Source organism: Cryptomeria japonica, chromosome 8 (assembly GCF_030272615.1).
Source record: "Cryptomeria japonica chromosome 8, Sugi_1.0, whole genome shotgun sequence".
NCBI classification, from domain to species: Eukaryota; Viridiplantae; Streptophyta; class Pinopsida; order Cupressales; family Cupressaceae; genus Cryptomeria; species Cryptomeria japonica.
In genome coordinates this window covers 410,370,718-410,395,059 of record NC_081412.1, presented here as the reverse complement: position 1 = coordinate 410,395,059, position 24,342 = coordinate 410,370,718, and the positions used below count along the sequence as shown (strand labels likewise).

At 38.3% G+C, this 24,342-nt stretch overlaps 1 protein-coding gene across 5 annotated transcripts in view; it reads right to left on the bottom strand.

Moving 5' to 3' along the window:
* Positions 1–19,527, bottom strand: part of LOC131028572 (uncharacterized) — a 56,337-nt gene extending 36,810 nt beyond the window's left edge. Inside the window, exons 1-2 of one of the 5 annotated variants that reach the window (XM_057958880.2) lie at positions 18,984–19,527; positions 18,827–18,907 (exon numbers count right to left, since the gene is read on the bottom strand). In XM_057958880.2, the coding sequence (XP_057814863.1) occupies positions 18,827–18,907; positions 18,984–19,332 (430 nt within the window). In that variant the 5' untranslated portion in view covers positions 19,333–19,527. Of the gene's footprint in view, positions 1–14,345; positions 14,563–18,826; positions 18,908–18,983 lie in introns of all 5 variants that reach the window. The other 4 variants (XM_057958879.2, XM_057958883.2, XM_057958882.2 and 1 more) reach the window with 4 other exon arrangements.
* Positions 19,528–24,342: the final 4,815 nt, after the last annotated feature.

Below are 24,342 nucleotides of genomic sequence, written 5' to 3'. Positions count from 1 at the left end.
ACAACATCCGCACCAGCGGGTATCGGCCAACATACTAACACAACGACATCATCTGGAGGATACCGGGACAACAGATGCTGCGGCGGAAGGAATAGCAACAATAACAATAACGGAAGCCGTATCCAGTATGACACCAAGGGCCAGCCAATTATCCAATGTAGGGCCTGTAATCAATGGGGGGCACTTCGCCCGTGATTGCACGAAGGAAGCCACCCCTCAACACCTCTGTCTTTGGTGTGGGCTAGGCGACCATGAGGACGCAAATTGCCCGTAGGCAGGGGTTAATCTCCTCAACATTGAGAAGGCTGAGAAGACTAGTGAGAAAGAAGTACTGGCGATCACCCGCGCCCAGATGAAAAAAGCCACTTATCCTGACCCCCGTACAGAGAAGGAGAGATTACGGGAGGCAAAGGCCAATATTGAACGTGAGATGACGACCGAACGATGGGACAACGAGGTGGCGAGTACATCATCCCGTACGGAAGCGGAAAATAACATCATTGGGCAAATCTTGCAGATAGAGGTGCCGATAAAGGTAAAAGACCTTCTAGACTCTATGCCACAATTGAGGGCTGCCATCCTCACCAATGTGCAAAGCACCGCATTGTCGAGTGCACCACAGGTAGGGGTTCCCGCCACCACATTATCGAGTGCACCACAAGTAGGGGTTCCCGCCACCGCATTATCGAGTGCACCATAGGCAGGGGTTCCCGCCACCGCATCGTCGAGTACACCATGGGTAGGGGTTCTCGCCACCGCTTCGAAGAGTACACCACAGGTGGAGGTTTCCGACAGCCCTTCGACTGACCCAATGTTACTAGCCTTGAGCAGTGGTAGACACCCAACTGTGGTAGAAATGGGTATCCGTGGGACCATTTTGAAGGACACCATTGTGGACGGGGGATTTGGGGTGAATGTACTACCAGAAGAAACATGGAAGCGGCTGGGGAAGCCCACCCTGTGGCCACCCACATTCAACCTGGTGGGACTGGACCAACACGGCATTAAACCACTCGGCCTGTTGATGGCCCAGCAAGTGACAATTGGTACGCAACCATTCTTGTTAGATTTTGTGGTTATTCCCTCGAAGAAGAAAGGCTATGACGCCATCCTGGGGAGAGCGTGGTTGATCAACGCGAGGGTAAACCACAACTGGAAGAAAAATACACTTTCCATGGAGAAGGGAGGGCGGAAATATACCATTGACCTACACACCCAAGATGTCAGCAAAGAGCTCGCCTCTTCCGACTCGGACTCAGAGGACTCTAATAAAGGGGAAGGGGGTCCCGATGAAAGCAAGGGCAAGAACGCGATGGAGCCGAACAGTGAAGGGGTGCTCGAATTGGAGGGATGTTTTGAAGATGAGGTATGCTCACTTAACGGGCTCTTCCACTGGCAAATGGAGGATTACGAAATGTTTCAAAGCTACAGGCTTGAAGTAGAGGAACCAAAGCAAGTAACAGAGGAGGCGTACCTGCCAGAATACATAGAATATTGGAAGGGAGACGCCCCAAACCTCGGTGATGTAGATAATCCGAAGATCAATTGTGTCGGCAATGATTGGAACCTTGTGTGGAAGGCCACAGCTTTCAAAATATTTATTATTCTTCTTCTTCTTATGTACGGGAAGGAGACCGTGGTCCCTATAGAATTTGTGGTTCCAGGTCTTCGGATGGCCATTGAAAATAGATTGGCCACCAACGGGCCCAAATTGAAACCCTACCACGCGAAGCACGCAGGGGACCCGAGAGGCCAAACGGACACCCGAGAGCCCGGAGGGGGACCCGACAGGATGGAAGGGGACTCGAGAGGCCAGGCAGGCAACTCAAGAGGCACAGGACCACAGCAGGCGACTCTCGGGTGAGGAAAACCGAGAAGGATGAAGGGCAATCCCAAAGACAGGGGACCCTGAGCAGACGACTCTCTAAGACAACTAAATTAGGAGATTAAAAAAAAAAAAAAAAAACCGACGGTGACCACCGTGCCGTGGACCACCGGCAGTGGTAACACCGTACGGTGGACACCAGCGGTGGTAACCACTGTCGTGCGGTGGCACCCGCAACTACAAAGCCCGCACAGCCCCACGGAAACAAATGAAAGCCCGCATAGCCGAGGGGGAGAGAAGGAAAAACGACAGCCGCGGGGGGAGAAACGACGCCAGCCGCACCACGCAAGGAAAAAGAAGGAGAAGGAAACCCCGCACCACGCCAAACAAAAAAACGAACGAAGAGAAAAAAAAAAAAGAGACGCACACAGCAACGCAGCACCGCACAAACAAACAGAGTCGTACGGTGGAAGGGTGTCGACCGCACGGGAAGGTGGCCGTATGATTGGAGGTGTCTACTGTTGTCCGTACAGTAAGGAGGTTGTATGGCCGGGGTGCCATCCAGGACATTACAGTGCCAAAAAAAAAAAAAACCGACAACGACCAGATTTAAAATGATTCGTTGGAGTTTGAAGCCAGGACATTGGAAATTCAGAGTGGAAAAGAAGGGTTTTTGGCATCTTAAAATATCACAGAAATGTTGTGCGCCATGGACTTTCGTATGGTTCTGAGGGTTGTAAATTGGTGTTGGCGGCAGGGGCGCTGACCCCGCCCTGTACTGCGACAGGGAGCGTACCTGGGGCGCTGCCCCTCGACCCCACGGGGGTGTTGCCCCTAGACCCCCAGTTTATTTTGAGCTACAGAAGGCCACGGGAAGTGTTGTGGTTGTCCATATTGTGAGAAAGAAGCCTGCAGCTAAGCATTGGCAGGGAAGCCATAAGCTGTAGAGGGAGACGGATTTGGAGGTTGGGAACAAACAGAGTTTGAGGGAAGGCATTGCAGGTCCGCGCAGTTGTATGACACCAGGGAGTTATTCAGTTCAGTTTTTAGCCTTTGGGGAGTGTGATGGAGGATTTGAGGTGTCTCCTAGCCTTTGTGCCAGCGGGTTGTGGCCACCTCCAGGCAGGATAGGTACGCTTTGAGGAACTCGGAGTCTGTCTCGGCTGGACGTGAGGTTGCCTTGGTGGATGCACAGAGGGCTCGGGAGGAGCTGACCACCAGGTTGGAGGCAATAGTCGCGTGAGACTTAGTTCAGCGTACCCAGGAGTTGGATGCCGGTAGAGCAGCACGGGTGGCTATCGAGGACAAATTGGCTAGGGAGACAGTATCATTTGAGTAGCAGTTGGTGGAAGCTGAGACTGAAAAACGTGTTTTGCAGCCAAGTTTGGGTTAGGCACAGGAGGACTGTGATGGCAAAGGAAGCAATATTGGTGAAATCCACACTTGAGCATCGGATGGTAGCAGAAAAGGGTTTTCAGGCGAGGACACAGGAAGTGTATAAGATCCGGGCCCGACTGGCGTCGGTAGTTTCTGCCGTTCATCTCTATTTTGTATTAGGTCGTCGAAGTCGACTTCTTTTCTTGGGGAGGATGATGTTGCCAGGAATAATCATTATGTTATGTTGTTATATTATGTTTATGTTGTCGTCGGTAATAATGAGTTACGGTGGTCAATTAGTTAGCCGACCGGTAGGTAGTTGGAGTCGCGACGGTTGTGTCGCACCCCTTCGGGTATTATATATTGTGTACCTTTTCTTCGAAGTAGGATCATGATAGTCGTGTCAAATGTAATGTTATAAGCACTTGATGTACATGGACTGTTGAATTAATATAGAGACTGGTTATTTAATGTATTTCCATTATGTTCTATGCATTTACTTTCTGCATTTAACCGTTTACCCGAGAGGGCAAACAATGAGGTCCTCTTCTAAGTACACCACCTCATGGTGGATGGCTAGTGGCCTACCACATGAAGCCAAGGGGAGGTGTTGGCTCCTTCAAATTTTCAGAATTTGAAGTGCCTTTGCATTTGCAATTTGGTTACAGAATTCAGGAAAATTTATGTCAAATTTGCCTAAATGCCCTACTTTGGTGATTAATATTTTGCAGCCCAATGATTATCATGTGAAACCGTTTGGTAGTCAGATTTTTGTGACATATGTGAATGCATTGGTTGAGTTTCAGAGTCTCAGAATCAGATACGATGCTTTTTTTATGCGATTGAAACTGCAACCTAGCCCAAAATGCCCCCAAAAAAAAGTTTCAAATTCGCAAATTCTGAGAGCAACCCAAGTCGTGTTTTGGCTTCAAAAGCATGCAATTTTAGTTTGGTGAAGATCTGAGTTCAAATGGTTTGAAAACAAAAAAAAAAATTAGCTGGGCCCACAAGAAGACCTGGCATACATCATGGCATAATAAGTTTTAATTGTCCTAGCTTGCAAAATCAGATATCTGGTGTTAGTGTGATTGGTTCTACCTCTTTGCAAAGTTCCACAATATCAAATTTTAACAAGGATTGCTGTTGCATATGAAGAAAGAGTTGAATCCTTTGCCGTTTTAATTTGTTTTTAGAATTTAGTATTGCTTAAATCATTTAATGGTTTAAATAATAAGGTGAGTAAATCGTTTGAGAGCAAGCGTACATGGGTGCCTCATTTGTTTTGCGGTCACTAAGAATGGTATCATTTGACAAATGAAGGTAAAAGGTGAAAAAATCATTTAAATCTCTTGCAATTGTCAATAATATCATTTTATTTGGCATTTGAAAATTAATGGGGGCCTTTGTTCTAACTCCATGTGGCAAGTTTTTTCTATTTGGGTGTGCAATCTATGGGTCGATGGAGGGAGAAAAGTGTTCCATCGAACATTATAGTTCCACCAATGTGCAAGGGAGGTGTGTAGCATGTCATCTATAGATTTATGCAAGTATGGAAGTGTTCCATTGAACACTAACTTCCAGCAATGAGGGTTGAAAATTATATGGCAAAATTGACAATGATAAAGCCTTTGCACATTTGCATGAGTCAAGGGTATTGACCCGGGTTAGAATGTGTGCAAGGGCGCTACCTATGCACTAACGCTAGAGTTTGTGCGTTGTTTCTTTTTCTCTGTTTTTATTTGCAGATTATGTTATTGCACACTATGATAAGGCCCACCAATATAAGGAAAAGAGGCATTCAAAGGGCAAAAACTCGTGCAATTTATATCTAGATATTGAGCTTCTAAATTGATTGAAGGCTCACTTGCAAACTACGTGTGAGGGTGTTGGATTGCTGTTGGTATGTGATTTTTCCTCATGATGCAGAGGAGGCAGTTGTATAAACAGAAGTGGCTGGTTTTACTAAGATGCACGCAAGTTCTTTGTATTTCCCAGAGAAAATCTATAAAGATTGGCACGTGAGATGCCATAATGTAGAAAGCATGGGTTTCTCATAAATTTGGCTGTGAATATGCTTTCTTATTGAGAGATGTGCTCTAATGCGTGATCACCCACTACTTCTTGGTCTGTAGCAAGGTATGACAAAGAGGTTGAATAATTTTGTGATACGTAGCAGTGGAAAGATGAAATATGTCAACAATCGAGTGCATGAGTAGATCTTATGAGAGTTGGTTTCACTGATAATAGTCGCCATTTTTCAAGGTCCCTAGAGTGTGCAAGGAACATATTGGATGTAGTGTTGTTTGCAGTAGTTAGAAATGATAAAAATGTAACCCGATGGCATTTTTTTTTCAAAAGGGAATTTTATAATGCTAAGGCTTGGGGCTATCAAGTATGAGCCACTGTTGTATCTGGATGCCGCATAGAGGGTTACAGCAGCAGTTATGACTTTGAAATCAGCGGTTATAAACTTTTGCAAGTTTCAACATGGTGATTTGCTTGATTAATCGAGCTATTGCAGAAAGAATGGCGGCAATGTGACTGACAGGACAAGAAATATTAGAGGCATTCTATGGAACGTCAGTGAGAGATGTAGTTAAAAATTAAAATTATGGGCGACATGCCATGAATCATGCCTTGACTTGTCACCACAAGGCAATTATTGGTCTGCAACGTCATACTTCAATGAAATGAAATAGTCTTCAACTCAAGGTAGAACTTCAAGATGCAAGTAATGACAGTGTGATTGCCACACTCAGAACATGGTATGTATAAAATGGATGTTGTGGTCAAACCAACAATTTATGCAAGAGATAAACATGCAAAGGCTGAATGCAAGAGATAAATATGCCACAATAATAACCAATATGCTGCAGAAACTTTGGTGAAGGGATAGGATATTTTGATAGGTCAAGGTATTGATTGCCAGATATTGTTGTGGGATGATAATTTCAGATGATTAGGATATTTGCAGCATATGTGGGTAACTAAAAGATTTTAATTGCCAGCAATTATTTTGACCTGAAAATTTATTGTTTTCACAAATATGGATTATGTGCAGCAATGAAATTATTTTTCACCAAGGTTTGGCTGAAACTTGAATTGCTGATGATTTGGCTTACCCAAGGATGGTTGTTTTCACCAACAAGGGTAGAATGCATAAAAAAGGTAAGAACTTCTCACACAGGGTGAACATATTCACGGTAAGTAACCAAGTGAGGGGCAAGAGGACAAATTTCCAGTTGCAAGCAAACTGAAAAAGCAAAGAGCTAAGTGGTGTGAAGGAGAATCTCCAAAAAGACAGCTGTTGCAAATCAAAGTAGAGAAGAAAATGCCAAGTGTCATCTTCAAATTCAGTTTTAGGGCTTTCTCTTCTTCTATTTATTTTCCTCCTTCATTGTAAAGGGTTCCATTATCCAATTTTCTACATGTAATGCTTGTACAGGGTAGCTGCTTAGGTTCAGGTTGTCTTTAAGTTTCAGATTCAAATGATGTATCCAGTTGTTTTGAATCTTGATAATGGCAAACAAATCAGTTTGCAGCTAGAATTTAAATTTCATACAATAGCGTCTCCTGAAGTGTATGCAGTTTCTTTTTAATCAAAAATATCAAGGATGCTTGTGATTTTTGTTGCACGCTTATTGCAATAAATATTTGGTTGATGGCTCTTTGTTCAAGGAGCAAATTAAATATGCTTTCAGTCAATTATTGGAGATATTGTGTTATATTTCAGGATCTATAAGTAGATTACTAGTATGTTCATGAGAGATCTCATTATTGTAAGGCAATAATGGTTTAAAGATCACTGGTTATGTGTCCATGCTGCTATCAAATGGTTACTTCACTTTGACTCTGCCCAATGGTTAAGGTACCAGTCTGATATACTTTCTTGTGCAAACCTTGGAAGGATCCAAATTGACAAATTTGATGGATCTTTCCTTTCTGTTTTTCATGTTTTATAAGTTACTTTTAATTATTATGTTCTCTATGCAAGCTACTGAAAATTGCCCAAGATCTGAGCCAATGTTGAGTGAGTTTTCATGTTTCTTGGCATATTTTTGAGAGAGCATTATCTGTACTACAATACCCCACATGTTACCTAAGTGTATCCATTGGTATTGTTAAAAGGGTTACCCCCTAGGTCCTATAGAGCCTGAAATGCAGGGGAAATGTGTTTCATATCCATTTCCTGTTCGTTGGCCAAATCCAACACTGAACCTAAGCATAAGAAAGTGGCTTATCTTTAGGGTTTAGTGGATCTGTTGATTTGGGAGCCAACAAGGGGCAAGGTGTATCCTGCCCTTGGGCTTAGATGGGAAGGATACACCAAGCACCCTATTGTGGTTTCCCCACCAACCTCTACAATGGTTGATTGTTGGAATGGATTAAAAGAAGTCACATTCATAGGAGGGTGGATAAGGTGGCACGAATAGGGAGGTCAAGTACAAGCTTCCCCATTAAGTACACCACCTCATGAAGGATGGAAGGCGGAATGTCACATGGGGCCAAGAGGGATTATATATCTGCTCTTGGGCTTAGTGTGAGGATTGCTTCGAGCACCCTCTCATGTTTCCTTATCCAAGACCTGTTATGGTTGAACCCTAATAATGAGTTATAGATATTATATGGTTAAGACAGTTATGAATATATTTTCTTTAACCCTAGCAGAAATGATTGATTTTGTGAATTGCATTTTCAATAATTGTTTAATATGATTGTAGGGTCTCGATCAGGATGTATCTTGATTTTACATTCTTTGGGTAAGGTTATAACTCTAACTATATTATGTTCCTTGATTTATTGAACTTGTGATTCTAGGGCAAAATTTAGGGTAGTCCCAAAAGGGAACATTACAATTGGTATCAAAGCATCATTCCTGCCAGCCTGAGGGACAAAAGATAGTTGATGCAACTTAGCCAAAGGGCTCAAAGAGCATGGAAAGAGAAAAGAAGACACTTGCATATTGGAAACACCTCAGGTATGAGCCAAACACAGAGTATACAAATGGAGTAGACATATTGGAAACACCTCAAGTATGAACCAAACACGGAGTATACACATAAAAACACTAAGTATGCACACACACACACACATATATATATATATGCAGACACAACATACACACAAATACTCAAAGTATACACATGAATAGATGCAAACACAAAGTATACACGCAAATACACATGTTGTTAGATACCTTCCTTTTTTTTTTGAGCCAGAAAGTGGGCCTAACCCCATCCTTCTTCCCATAATCCATTTTGAGCCAAAAAGTGGACCTAACCCCATCCTTTTGCCCATAATCCATTTTGAGCCAGAAAGTGGGCCTAACCCCATCCTTCTTCCCATAATCCATTTTGAGCTAGAAAGTAGGCCTAACCCCATCATGCTGCCCATAAGCCATTTAGAGCCAAAAAGTGGGCCTAACCCCATCTTGTTGCCCATAAGCCATTTAGAGCCAAAAAGTGGGCCTAACCCCATCTTTTCTGCTCCCATGAGTCGGGAAGGAGGCCTAACCTCGCCTTGCCACTCATAAGTTGAGAAGTAGCTAACACTTCCTTGCTCTCTCTTGATGCAAGTTGTTGGTAATTCAATTATATGGAACTTGAATTTGTTTACCTTGCATTTGTATGCTTTTTCTTACAGCAGTAACTTCAGCATGTGCAATATGACCCATATACTTCAAGCAATGTTATGACAACTTGCAACAACCTTATCATTACAACTGCAACAACAACTAAAACCCACCATGGCCCCATTTCAGGTAATTATTTTAGATTTCTGCCTTGAATTCTTGATACCCTGAAAATGCAAATGCAACAACAATTTGTCTCTTCCATGCATTATATGGCCTTGACTTTTTCATGATTTAGAACATGAATGTCTTCATACTCATACAGGCTGCTATTTTTCCCTGTCATTACTGTCATACACAATAATGAACTTAACCTTCAAAATGAGTATGGCAAGGATATCTATCCAACTGTCCTCTTGTTCATTTGACATCTGTTGATCGAATACTTGACTTTGCAATGCTTTCATATACCTATCACAATGTTTTGTCTTCATGACTATTTTAGTATGCATTACACTTCTATAAACCTTCCTCCCTATGCTCTCTATTGTCTTTTGCAGGTTTCTAAATTTCTTTCTCATCCACTATTAGCTTTGTACAGCACTTTCAACATTCTCATGATTATTTTGGAATTCCTTATGACTATCCTTTAAATCTTGGTAATATGAGTAACAATGTTTATAGTTATAAGATTAATAAGAGATTGCCTTTGCCATGGTGTGTAAGGGTACATGCATGCAGAACAACTCACTAAATTATTCCACATCAAGATACTAGTCAAGGGTAAGAAGATTGATGCATTGTTTGATACAAGTGAACCTAATGTCCCAAAGCTGTAAAGTGATCTTGGGTTGAAATGTAATCAACTCCAAACAAGATGCAGCTGCTATAAATGACAACTTAAACCGATGAAAAGACCATTTGAATAAATCTCTATACTTCCATTTACATAGACATCAAATCCATCCGATTTCAGCACACATATCTTTCTCTGTCCCCTCAAACTGGGAGGAACGATGCTCTGATACCATTTGTAATGTCCCTTTTTGGGATTGCCCTTTGAATGCTTGTAATGATTTCTCCTTTATACTTTATTGGCGATACAGTCACCACCCTTCATAACAATTGAGTCACCACCCTTCATTGCTACCTTTTAAAATAATATATTATTTTCCAATTGTTCTCTCTTGGATGTCATCCTCAAATGAAGCCTTCTCTTCTTTATATCTTCCAATGTGAGGGAGAGTCCCACCTCTTCATCATGTCTGCCCTTTGCAATGGTCACAACTTTTCACAGCTACCACCCTTCGAAAGAGTCACATCCCTTCATCATTTCTGCCCTTTAAAAGTCACTTCCTTATTTTCTGCTCATGAATCCTTCCTTATGCTCCATTCTTTCTTCCTCTCTTCATTCCATTCTTTGATCGATGCCTGCACTTTTCTGTATTAAACTTAGAACCCGAATTCCTATTCCCCCCTCTTCATATTAATTGCTTACTCTTTTTATACCTCTGTATCTCATTGAGGAGACACATCTCTTTGGAAAAAGATATCCATTCAAAAGGGTCATGTCTCCTCATTGCTGTCTTATTATTCAGATCAAATCTGAACTTCTGATTAATTAAAATTCCCCTTCAAATGAAGTTCTCTTCTCCCTTTTATACCTCATGTTTCAGGGAGTCACAACTTTTTATTTCATGCTTTTTGACCATTCACTCTTAACTAAAATTTTAATTATTTTCATTTTATTCTTTTATATTTTTATTTTATTTTTATTTTTGTTCTTTAATATTTTTATTTTATTATTAGTATTTATTGTTAGATCCTATTTCAAAATGGGGACATTACACACAAATACATGGACAGACAGGTGTAGTGAATATAATTTTGGTAAAAGATGCTAAAGAATTGTAACCAGTGGCATCCCAAGGAGTGGGATGAAAATTTTCTGTATATTCAACACTTTTACAACAAGGCTATTCAGTCCTCATTAAATCTTTCACCTTTTGAGGCATGTTTCAGTTTTATGCCAGCAAACCAACTTGATGTTTGCTTTGGACAGTCAATTTAAGAGATAAAAAAGGGTCACCCCTTTCTTTCTGAGTGTCAAGATCTTGTTGAACCAGAGTTTGGTTAGAAGCTGAACGGGACAAGTGTGTAAAGGATTACTCAAGATGGATAGGAAGCAGGCCTTCCCAAGGTGATCTAGAAGGACTTTTCTTAATGTAATTTTCCTGACATTATTAAGGAGATTTTGAATGAAAAAATAATGCACAGAAAAGTGTTCATCAATGATAATGATGACATTATCTGCTGGGCAGATGCAAAATTGGTGGAATACTTTCTGAAACTTGGTTATCCGGCTTCACGAAACTTGGAGGTGGGTGTTGATTTGTTGCTTGCTCTATGTTGGGGCACAGCATGCCTTCTAAAACTTAGTGTCTTTGCCTGGCTCACTTACACTATAGAATTCTCACAGGGAATCAATTGGCGAAGCTCAGAATCAACCAATCACCTTCTAACTCATTGCCCCTTTGCATATCAATGTTGATCATGGTTTTGTGCTTGCCTCAATTGGGCAAGGGCCCTCCCAGAAATGCTCCTGCAATTATTCCAAAGTTAGTTGAAGCTCCATCCTAAGGCTTTCTACCCATGTATCTGGATTGCTGCCTCCTCCCTGCCCATTTGGCATGTACAACCAGAAATGAATATGTGAGTATTTTGGAACATAGCAGTAAATGTTGGTAAGGTAATTGCCAAGTTGGAGATTCCCATCTTTGAAGTTGTTATGATAAAGGTCATGCACGAATCAAATTAGAACAAGATTTTCTTCAAATGGGGTCAATTTTAATAGCTACTTGGAAACATCTTAAGCCCCACCTTCCCATGCCCACAGGGTACTGAGTGATAAAATCAACAAAAGAGATAAAGCACAGTTAAGTGGGTTCCTCCTCAAGATGGTTTCTTAAAGCCTAACTTTGGCAAGGCCTCTAGTGGAAACCCAAGATTGTCTGGTGCAGGATCTGTGATCCACGATTTGCAAGGTTCTTTAGTCAAGGCTGCTTCCTTGAAGCTAGATTGGGATATGAATAATGAAGAAAACGTTCAAGCTCTGGTTCATGGGCTACCTCTAACCAAGGAATGTGGTATCACCCATCTACTCATTGAGGGAGACTCAATGATTATAATAAATGCAATACGGAAGAAAGGGGCACAAAATTGGAAATTACATGGGTAGGGGTAGTTTTAGAATTGTTCACAATATTTGACTGCAGTCATTGCTATAGAGAAGCCAATGGAATGGTGGACTTCCTCGCCAACAAAGCCATTGATAACAAGGAACAGCTAGTCATCATAGATGACATCAATCAATGAGATGGTCTATGCCAAGGTAGGGACCCTATTCCGATTGTACAGGGTACTACAGGAAACTGAAGGGACTATTGGCACTAAAAAGAGTTGCTTAATTGGGTTTGGTGGTGAGACTTGTCCTATGTAGCCAAAGACAAATCAGATATTTGATTTCTGATGACTGGCTTCATGAACTACTTTCTAGACATCTGGGTTAAAGATAGATAACTTCAAGATTCTAATCTTCCGCCACAAGATGAGTGTTGGTCTTCCAAGTCAATGCTCATTGTCTATACTGGTCCTGGGATTGTCCACTGGTGTTTTCTATCCCCATTCTCAAAACGCTGGAACATGGTCTACTGGCCATCATGTGGTTTCTGAGGTGAGAGATTGGAAGTGGTTTTTTGCACAAAAAGATGAACTTAAGAATCTACCTAGAGCCACAAAAATGGGAGAAATAGAAGATTGCTTGCTTGGACCTCATGCGTCTTTGGGAGGTTTTTTGGATCAGTTTGCCTTTGGTTGAAAGAACCAATAGGATGGTTATGAAACAAAACTTGCTACAAGAAATTCCACAAAGAAGGCTTAACAATGTGATAGTGTCTATTTTCCTCAACAACCTTATAGATATTGTCTTGTATGCAGGTCTAGTCAAGGTTATTGTTCACATTTACATTTGAGATGAGTATCTACCCTCTGCCATTGCTGAATACAACCCTCACACTATAACAGTGGATGCAAGCAGCATTTTCTCACTAGAAGAAATTGCTGCTTTTGCTATTATCACAGACATACTCAAGCTGCAAAGGAAGGGTTCATGGCAAACTCTGGAGGAATTTTGAACCATTCCCAACAATAGTTGCTGCATCCTTTCTAAAGCTCAATGTGACAGGGTGAGGGCTGCTGTCAATGCGATCTCTTTCTTGCTTAGGAATGCTGATATTCATGGTGCCGATGACTCTCAAGATAATAGTTCTGAGGAGAGTTCTAGTGGAAGCTCTTGAATTGTCTCAGACATGTGTTGATATTTTTTATTGTGCTTCCGGAATGCAACCTTCGTTGCCAATTATGCATTGACAGCAGAAAAGGCTGTTTTTGTATTTTTGCTCATATAATTAAAGGAAATGTACCCCTACATCCACATTCATGTATCAAAAAAAAAACAGAATAACACTAGATACACACTAGAGAAACCCAATGTAGAGAAATTCCAGCTTCTAAACAAGATCGTATCTCCTACTATTACCATGAATGCAAGCTTACAAGCTTGCCAAGCCATTGACATTTAAAACAACCTATCTTGTTTGTTCTATGTCTTATTCTCTATGTTCCCTGTTCAAATTCACATTCTTCTCCTTGCTGTAATGCAAAACTCCTCTAAATCAAGTTTCACCTTCCTTTCAAGGCTTCTTCTTAACCTGGAACCTGTTACAAACCCAAGGCAAAAGACTTCAAAACCTGAAGTGCCTCAACACTCGGGAAGTCAATCAACCCAACTACAATCCAAACAATTAATATGTCTTTTACAAGAATAGTTAGGACATTTACAAAACTGTTACTGATGTCTTGAAGGGGGTTCAGGACACCTTGAATCTATTTCTTTTCTTTTTGCTGGCACATAGATGGATTCAATCTAGACCTTATTTTTCCTGTACACAGGAGTAACATGTTTGATTAAATCCAAATTTGTCACGGATGTACAATCAACAAGTTTGGAAAAGATTACAGAGGCAAACTTCCAAAGGCCATAACTTTGTCTTATGTGCCCCACTTTTGGCCCCAATTAAAACAGTGAAAAGCTATTGAAGAGGTCTATATATTGGGTGGAGTTGCATCAGGTTTGAATTTGAACATGCAATTGCATAAGAGCGTACGACAGAAGTCCTTTGATTCAACTTGTTTTGGCATGTAAGCAATCAATTCAGTGTCCTCATGATCATGCAAGCCATGTTTCTAGATATTTTTGAATCTAACTAATCAATTCTGATTAAAAATGAAGAATTGGGCTTCAGCAGCTATGATAAAATCAAAGATAATTTTCGTAATCGACACTAACATTTTTAGGAATAATCTTACTCTTTCTATTATTAACCCAATTGCATGCTAATCTTCAAATTGACAATGTACTTTGATATTTCGAAGTTTCTTACATTTCAGTCAACATATAAGGTGGAACTGAAATCTTTTACAAAGCTTCATGTAGCTGTTCAATATCAATACCATTATCAATCCCCTGTTTAGTTGAGGCACGCAGTCTTTCATATGTTGCCGCACCAACATCTCTTCTAGTACACAAGTTTGTCCCCTTACCTTCAGGGGTGGATCCCCTGAGATGACTCAAGGACCATGAACAACCAATACTTCCAGAAACATCAGAACATGAAGCATCACATGTGGTCAAGCAGCTTTTTGTCATCCATAATGGCTCCTTTGCCTTCTACATCACCGATTGCATGTACATACATAGGTCAAATTAGATAGAAGGCAAGAAGTCGTTATTCTCCTTAAAGAGAATGTCATGCAGAAGATGTTCAGATTAATTATTTTGTGTTTGAGTTCTCTATGCATCTTTTACATTTAAGTATGACTGTTTATCACTATTTCTGATTTTTCATTCATGGTTCATTTCCACATATAATAATCCAAATACTAGCAATATACATATTGTCCACCTGGTATCTACTGAAATTTGGATCATCATAACGAGTATATCACGAAGACTCAACACTTACAACTCAGCTTCAAAGAAACACTCCGATAATAGCAATTTCATAATGGTCATTGTCTTTGGTCAAATTATTTTCATCTTGTTTATTTGGCCAATTTTTTTGTTCTCTAAAATTTGTATAATCTACAGTGTAATGTCCCCTTTTTGTAAATGCCATAGTTTTTACCCTAAAATCACAATTTCAGGTAAAACAAGATGATATACCTAATTTGATGGAACAACCATACGGAGGCTAGAATAAGGTGACTTGATAGGGTGCCCTAGAGATCCTCTACCCTAGGCCTAAGAGTAGATATACCAACCCTCTTGGCCTCATGTGGCCCTTGCCACCCATATGAGGTAGTGTACCTAGTGAGGTGTCCTATAACCATTTCCCTTCATCATGAAATCCTTTTCCACTTCCTATGATTGGATTCCTTAGCATACTGATCCACCATGACAGAGGGTTGGGGCACATTTACAATAGCGTGTCCCAGAAATCCTTCCCTTCTAAACCCAAGGGCAGCACTCCTTGTACCCCCTTGGCCTCACGGGACCCCCAATCACCACCATGAGGTGGCATACTTAGAAGAGGATCCCAGAGCTGTTTCCCCACCTTGTAAACCCTTAAAACCCCTATCATGGCTGATTAAAACACTTAAGCCAAACATACAAAGAGTCCTACATTATGGCATATATATATTAAAAAAAAAAAATCATAAACAAATATCATATTTCTAAACTGTATGCCCATTAATCAACAGTGAGCAGTCATAAACGAGATTCATTATGCTATGTATATCATGTCATGTCCCCTCTTATCAACAACTTCTTACCCGGTGAGAAAACAGAAATAGATGAATCAAGGGAGACCATTGATCAGAAAATCGTCTCATTTATGAGACTTCACGATTTTCTGAAGTAACATGCTAGGCCAAAGATTATAAGACCTGGCAATGATCATGCATCAATTAACTAAGGACAATAATTATCTAAGGGTCAAAATGCAGCAGTATATTATAAGCTGCGATTCAGATTGAAGGAGCAATGGTTGGTATAAGAAACAATATTTTATTTATGCTAAACAACTATTAAAAGACTAAAGTAGTGATCCCATTATCTTAAAAGACAAATGATATAAATCAAGGGTGTGGTTAAGTGAACAGACAAATGGCAACAATTAGGTCAAGAGGCACATGTTAAAAAGGCAAAAAAATACTAAGCAGTAAGCAGTAATGGTTAGATTACTAAGGACGCCACTCTTGGAAAGGGACGTAGCAATGAAAAGACATGATCTTCCAAGGCAGGTGGGGAAGTATATAATGTAGATTGATACTCCAAGGAGGAGCATCGAAATATCTTCATTATCAGCAAGGGAAGCATTCACGTGCCTTCAGACAGAGAAATACACATTAGTAACTCGGGAATCTAAGTATTCCTATTTATTCTGGTGGTATGATCTATATTAAGAGTAAAGTCACCACTTAAGTAAGGCAAGAGACACAACCACTCACGATTTCCACCCTTTGAAATAGTACAACCCTTCAGAATTCTTGCCCTTTGGAAGAGACAAACTTTCACAATTAGCACCCTTTGAAAGAGTGCAACCCTTCACAATTTCTGCACTTCCTTATCTACTTCCCATTCCTTTTTTCTTCCATTAATCCTTACTTGATTCACATGCTTCATTCATTTCTTTCATCCTCCTTCCCCTTTTTAAATGATCTCTTCTCCCTCTTATATCTCATGTTTGAGAGAGTCACAACTCTTCATTCCATGCCTTTTGGCCATTCATTAACTTAATTACATTTTAATTATATTATATTATATTATATTTTTATTATTTTATGTTTTAATTTATTATTATTATTTATTATCAAATCCTATTTCAAAATGGGGACATTACATACAGCTTATCATTTACAAATGACCAAGAAAATATGGAATCGTGATCCCGTAGATATGGTGATGCCTAAACCTAAGGTATCTTGTCTAATGAATCGTAATACATTTAGCAATAACCTCACTCTCTCTGCTATAATTAACCCAAGTGCATGTTAAATTTTCAAATGGCCAATGCATCTTTTCATTTCTTACCTTCAGTCAACATATACAGCTGAATTGAATTCTTTTACAAACTTCATCTAGCCTATGGCAAGAATCTTCACCAATCCTCAAAACTTAAAGTGGTTGAGTTTCTAAGATTCACTCAGAAAAATGTCATTTCATAATGGTAGTTGTCATTGCATAAGTAAGTTTCATCTCAGCTTCTCAGTCATTTTTTGTTTACTATAGTACCTTTCAATCTACAACTTTATCTTTAACAAAGTTACAAATGGCCACCAAAATGAAGAATTGTGCTTCAGCAGCAATGGTTTTTAATGAGATCTTCAAACTACAGTTCCAGCATCGGTGGGATTTTTGTATGTACATATTTCATAAAGGTTGACATTTAGTGACATAATGTCATCAAAACTTCTGCTATATCTCAGATCTAATTCATTGTTGAGAAGACAGTAGTCAAATTTCAAGCATGTACATCTTCCCTGCTCAATATAGATTCAGATGATATTAATAGAAAGTCTCAGTGCACAACAGTTTTATAAGAACAAAGTCTGCTCCTGGTGATGGTAATCACTTGCTGAATTTGTTGGAAAAATTTCAAAGAGTACAATTGTTATTGACTTTTGGGAGCCTACACAAACCTTAACGTAATAACTTGTTTGTCTATGATCAAATGTCCATCAAATAGAATGCATAGATCTGATCAAATTGTTCCACAGTTTTTATGACAATGTAAAGCAATTAAGTTCATAGTTCATACAAAGAAAACCATATCAAACACAACAACTTTTTCTTTTGGAAATACCATGAGGCCAATGGCCAAAACAATAATGCACTTTCTTCTTTACAAATTCGTGGAAAGAAAGAATGCAATAAACTGCCATGCAGATTTTCTCCATCCTCTTGTTCAGGTTTTGCACCATTCCCTTCATTCCCATATCTTTTTTTCTGAATCTGCACTACTTGGATGAATTATCACAAAGGGTGACACACAAAATTTGAATTATTTCAATCCAGAGCCAAAGACTGGAACTATATCTATAATTTTAATTTTTTATTGATCAGATGTCGGAGTCAAATGTGATGTATAAACATGAGCTAAGTTAGGTTCTCCAACAGTTAAAAGGACAGCAATGTGTAATCATGGGCTTCAAAACCATCAATTGTAGACTGCACATGCCTAAAATGTTTGAAAGTCGAAGGACAAAAATATGCTGTCTAAAGCAAGAAGCAATATATTGCCTCCTGGAAATATGAATTCCACAAATGTAATCGTATGAACTCTTCTAACATAATTAATCTGCAAAGTAGCTACAACTGAAAATTTGCCACTCTACACTGAAATGCTATAACGTGGCACAAACACTTATCATGGGAACAGTCGGATATGACGCCACCACACTGTTAATCAAAAGGCATTTCCTTTTAACCTTGCATTACAGCCCCAACACTCTGAGAAAGCATAGTCTCAAGAATAGCGAGAAAGGTCTGTTTTTATAAGCTTAGAAATCTTGGTGAACTATTTTAGATATTGAGTTCTCAAAATGCCAAGTTTGGAGATACGTACATATAATTTTGTAGGAATTGAGGCGAATTTTCATTTCAACACAGGGCAGTAATCTCCTAAAGTGGTGAAGAGCAATCACATTCTTAGGGCTGAAAAGGCACGCATTCCCATGTGGCTATTCAGTGCCTGGGAGGGTTTGATTAGTGATTGTTATGCTCTCTGCCTTGAAACATTTAACTCTATAATAAAATCTGAATACAGAGCGTTCCAGAAAAAGCTGAAAAAGGAAGAGGAAGGAGGAAATGTTCCAACCTATTAAAAAGGAGGAAAGAATCTTGATACAGAACATCACAATTTATATTCTACGACCCAATCGACCCCCTAGCTCCCAAATATTATTTATGATATGTTAAATACTCATACCGTAGTAAACAGGTGGTCCAGAGGTCGAATCCGGCCAAACGCGCACACAATCCAGGCCCCAAAATGAACTCAACAACCTTTCTTAAAGGAACAAAGGCAAAATTATAATAAATTACGGTAAAGAAAAGAAAAAAATCGTTAAAATGGATTCATTTACCTTCAGTATTGTTGATGTCATTAAAAGAGGAAGCCTCCCAGGGATACATTCCAAATTCCTTCTCCTCTTCATCTCTCCTCCCAACATACACGCGCACGGAACGTCTATACGTTGTCAAACTGTTGCTTGAAAAGACGGCAGCCATTGAACGCGTGTGATTAAAGAAATTACAAAATACAATGGCGGATTGAAATTTGGAGGAGGAGCAACGGGAAGTCGACAAATTTTGCACACCTTTCTTGGGATTTACGTTCATATCCAGAACCGTAGAGAGGAATGGAATACGTGAGGGAGAAATTGAAACTGAAACCGAACAGGAGAAAGAGGAGGAAGCAATGGCTGCCTCCATTTCCAAGAATTGTATAATTTTCAGATTACAGGGTGAGGACTTGTTATGTTATTATTCGATGGAAACGAAAATATATATAAATAATAATAATTGTGGACTGAATCAGCCAACAAAGATCTACACGAGCTGTTGCTTTAGTCTCATTCTCTCTTCATTTTGTCGTGTCTTTTTTGAAGAGTAGTAATGGAATTTCTATTTGAGTGGCAAGCTGGACGCCAAATTCCACGCTCGTGTGGTTACAGGTTGAATTTTAATAATCTTACAGTCAAGTAGTCTTTAAGATTAAATCATCTTATCCCAGATATTGTTCTAGGGAGGTTGGGCTTTTCCTATTGAGGCATTAGTCAACTAGTCTTAAGATTAAATTATCTAATCCCAGATATTGTTCTAGGGGAGGCAGGGTTTTTCCTATTATGTTGAGATTGTTAAGCTATTTAAGGAGGTTAGAAAATATGGAGCTACATCGCTCGTCAAAAATAGCAACAAGGGGAGAAGTTAGATAGAAGGAAGAGCACATGGATGAAACAAAACATTAAATGGGTGAATAAATGGAGTATTAACCTACAAGACTATTCACATAATAATGGAAAAATAAAAAAATGCGTATAAGAAAAATTCAAAGAAAACATGTGGGCAGGTCAGTTGGGGAGGAAAAAAAATACTATATCAAACACTTCAATCCTACACATGAATACACAAAAGAACTACATAAGAATGGACATAAAGTGGAAAGCAAAAATGCTAATTGCTCAAATAAGGACCAGCTCACATCAACTTAGATGCGAAACTGGGAGATGGATGATACCCAAAGAGGAATGGGAAGATAGAAGGTGTAGATATTGCACGCAAGGGGTGGTGGAGACTAAATGGCATTACATCATGGAGTGCCTAGCCTACAATGACATCCGGAGTAAGTATGTTGAGACACTAAATGTGAACACCTTAAGTAGTCTATTTGACGAAGAAAAGATACCAAAAGTTGCAGATTTCCTAATCAAGTTACACAGCAGAAGATCCAAGATGCAGAAGGAGAAGGAGAAGGAGAAATAGGTTTAACAGTCTGGATTTGTTCGGGCTTTGCATGCCTTCTTTGCTAGCTATCTGTGGGTCCCAAGGTTGTTTGGCCTCATGGACATTATGAAAAATATTCATTCATTCATTGAAGACATATTTATGTTTATATTAAATTATTTAAAAATATTTAATAAATAAAGTATGGATTGAGTTATGTATTATAGAATATAATAGAATAAAAGATTTTTATTATTATTTAGAAGGTCAAAGATAGTTTGTGGGACTAAGTGTTATAGATAGAAAGTTTCTTTGATGTGATTTGTGAATATATATATCTTTTTGTTTATTTATTAAGAAAAAAATATAATAACTATTGATCCAAATAACTTTACAAATAATGTGTTAAACTTTAAAAAATAAAAGTAGTTGTTGGTATATTATTATTATTATTAAATGGTTCTTTGATATGACTTGTGAAAAGAGGTACCTTCTTGTTTATTTATTAAGATAAAAATATAATAACTATTGATTCTTAACTTTACAAATAATGTGTTAAAACTTTAAAAAATAAAAGTTCTTGTTTATTTTGTGAATCTCATGTTGCATTTCAATTACATTATCTAGTCCTCACCTTGACAAACCCATATTAACTTTACCAATTAATGTGTTACAAAATGCACTTATAATGTGAAAGGATAAAATTTTAATAGAGTTTTCTCCAATGTTTGTGATGCAAGGGCATCCTGAAAGATCTCAAGCCGAACATAATTTTGGAAGCATGCGAACCCTTACCAAGCCTTGTAAAGTGTATGGAACTTGTCAAGAGGTGGAAATGGTACCAAACAACACTTAGGTAGGTCCACACCTATTTGCATTAGAATTTAAGCCCTCTTTAAGCATCTAGAGCCTGTGCACACATTACACCAATTACGAGGCCAAGGAGGTCAATGTAGACCACTTCCACTAATGGGATAGGATATTTAAACACCCTAAGAGTTGTAAGAGATCATCAACAATAGATAAGGAGTAGTTAGTGTAATACCCTAAAATTGGTCATCTAAACCATGGGCCCCTAATCTCGACAACATCACTAAGGTCCTAACCAAAGGCAATTAAATCAATCTTGAGCACATTATTAATTCTTTAATTATCAAAAATCACATGGCAAATCAACTACTCAACATTAATTAAATATTTATTTAATTAATTAAATCATTTCCAAGAATATCATTTTGATCAATTATCCCATTTTAATTTATTAAATATTCTTGCATATTTAATTAAATTAATAAATTTGTCATTCAATCATGTAAAAAGGATTAATTTATTACAAAAGATGAATTAATTTATTACAAAGAGTTGAATTGAAACAAAACAAAAATCAAAAAAAGAATTGAATTAAAAGAGAAATCAAACTTGAGATATTATTTCTTTTTCTAAATTTAGAACTTGAAATCAGAAAAGCAATTTAATTGAATTATGGAATTATTCTCTAAAATTGGAACTCAAAGCTTTTCAGAAAAAGAAGTTCAGTTGCATTGAAAAGACCTTTTTCTTGAATGAATCAAATATGTGCATGGAATTATCTATTTCTATCAGATGTGCATGGAATTAATTTATTATCATTTTCCAATGCAAATTGGACTTCTGATTTGAATGCATTTCAATTAAACTATAATTGGAATCTATCTCAAGGTTAACTCAACCTGATTTCTCAATTATTTTCAATTAATCCTAAATTGAGTTTTTTGTGATTCTCTATAAATTCGGTCTTCAACTCTCATTCCAATTCACCCTAGAGATTTTTGAGAACACGCTTGGAGATTATTATCACGCTAATTTCACTCTAGAGTCATTGAAATCATTGTGCTTTTTTAGATTACTTGCATCCATTGTTGCTTGAATTGGTTATTATTGCTTGAATTATTCATCCATCTTGCATCCATATAGCTTAATATCATATAGATTAAATCCTTCGTCTTGGTGTAGTCTAGTCACTGGTATTGCTTATAAAAAATCTGAGAGCAATCTTATACTTGCATCTTTTAGAAGGCAATTAGTCGCTTTGCTATGGTTTATTTCTTATTGATTATTGATTACTAACCATGCATATAATGACTTGATTGAAGTGTTGTGCTTGCAGCTACAGGGTCACTTTTTCACACACACAGTTAGGAGGTAGTAGATGGAGAGAAAATTATCCGGATTGTTATTTATTTTCTTTGTAATAAGTCCATGGTAGCTTATATATTTGCATGTAAGACTAATGGACCAAATGTAATAAGTATGCAAAATCCTGTGGGCATGTAATTGTTTTGCTTTCATCAATAAAAGTCCTTGGTATTACCAGCATTTAATTCTTTGTTTGTGTTTGTGAATGTTTGGACTACAAGGTTGGAGAGTTTATTATGGACCCTCTAACCTTGACTACATCAAGTGGTATTAGAGAAAGATTTCAACCTGAGAAGGTGGGAGTTTCGAAAGATCCTTGGTGTGGATAGATCGTCGACAAGAGGCAGGTTGCAAGTGTTGTCAACTGATCGTCGAAGAGAGGCAATTACAACCCTGAGCCATATCATCAAATTGAGGCAATCACAACTAGCTCAAAAGGGAAGAATGTTTCCAAGGAGGAAGCCAGTAATGGTCGATATTATTGAAAGAGTGGAAGAAATTGGTGTAGAGGCACCTAAGCACACAAGCATACCAGGATGTCAAAAGTCATAATATGAACAATTTTATTGTATTTAGTTATTCACAATGTATTAAGGTTATTTGAGTCCATTGAATCATAATATGTAAGGCCAAATGAGCCATTTTGTCCAAAGATATCATATTTGATCCATCTTGAAGTGTTAAAAGTGTCCATGTAAGGGTTAGAGTCATTTATGTCAAAAATGCAAAAATTGTAAAAATTGCAAAGTTGCAATATTGCCAAAAAGTGCAACAAAAGTGTAAAAATGAAATCCATTGGTTATGAGGTGGTTGGAGAAGTTAGAAAGGAGTTGGAAATGGTTTATAAAACTATGTTTTGTCGAAATCAAGAAGGTAGATCAGTTTGGAGGGGATTTGACAAAGATTATCCATCAAACCCTCAAACTGTCATGAGGTTTTAAGGAATCTATGACTGTCATAGATCCATGGAGGAGCATGTTTGATGTAATTTTTATATGTAGATGTTATTTAATGATAGATTGATGAAATATATTTCAGATGAATCCTTGTAAATTTTTGTGGAGTATTTGGCAAGATATGTTTGTTTTTCAATGATTGTCAAAAACCTATCAAGGGTTACCCAATTTTGGGAAAATGATCATATCTTTTGTTTTAACCGTTGGATCTGGCTGAAATTTTGAGAGAACTTGTTTAACTTAGTAATATAAATTCTGATCGAAGCGATTTTATTTATGAGAAATATGTAAAATGTTATTGATGACTATTTGTTACAATTCATGGTGAAAAGCAGATTGGTGAAGGCAGCAACAACCCGGTTGTAGCATTTGGTGTGGTCACATGAGGGATAATATTGAAGAAAGGATATATGTGTTGGAAAAGTATCTAAATCTTCTTTCCAGTTCTTTTTGTCTTACTTTATTTGGTTAAGAATTGAATATTTTGTGATCATTTTGGTGAAAACAGTTGTTAAGGGATGAAACCCTAAACTAGGGTATTCCATGGCAATAAAGAATTTGTTCTCTCATGTTATGGTGAATGTTATGATCTAAAATATTGAATGAAGGTTTTTAAGGATGTAATATAACCTTTGAAATTGGTTTGAAGTTGAGAAGAGTGATTTATCTTTGTATATGTCTCTTGATTCAAGTTTAAAGTTTACCCTTGAATGAAGGTTTTATGGTTTGTGATATATGCTCTGCATCAGAAATGCACGTAATGGCAATCATGAAATGACTACATGTCATGGAGGAAGATTGAAGGAAAGGCATAAACCTGAGACTGGAAGAGGAGAGTGATGATGAAGAGTTGAGGGTGCAAGAGCGA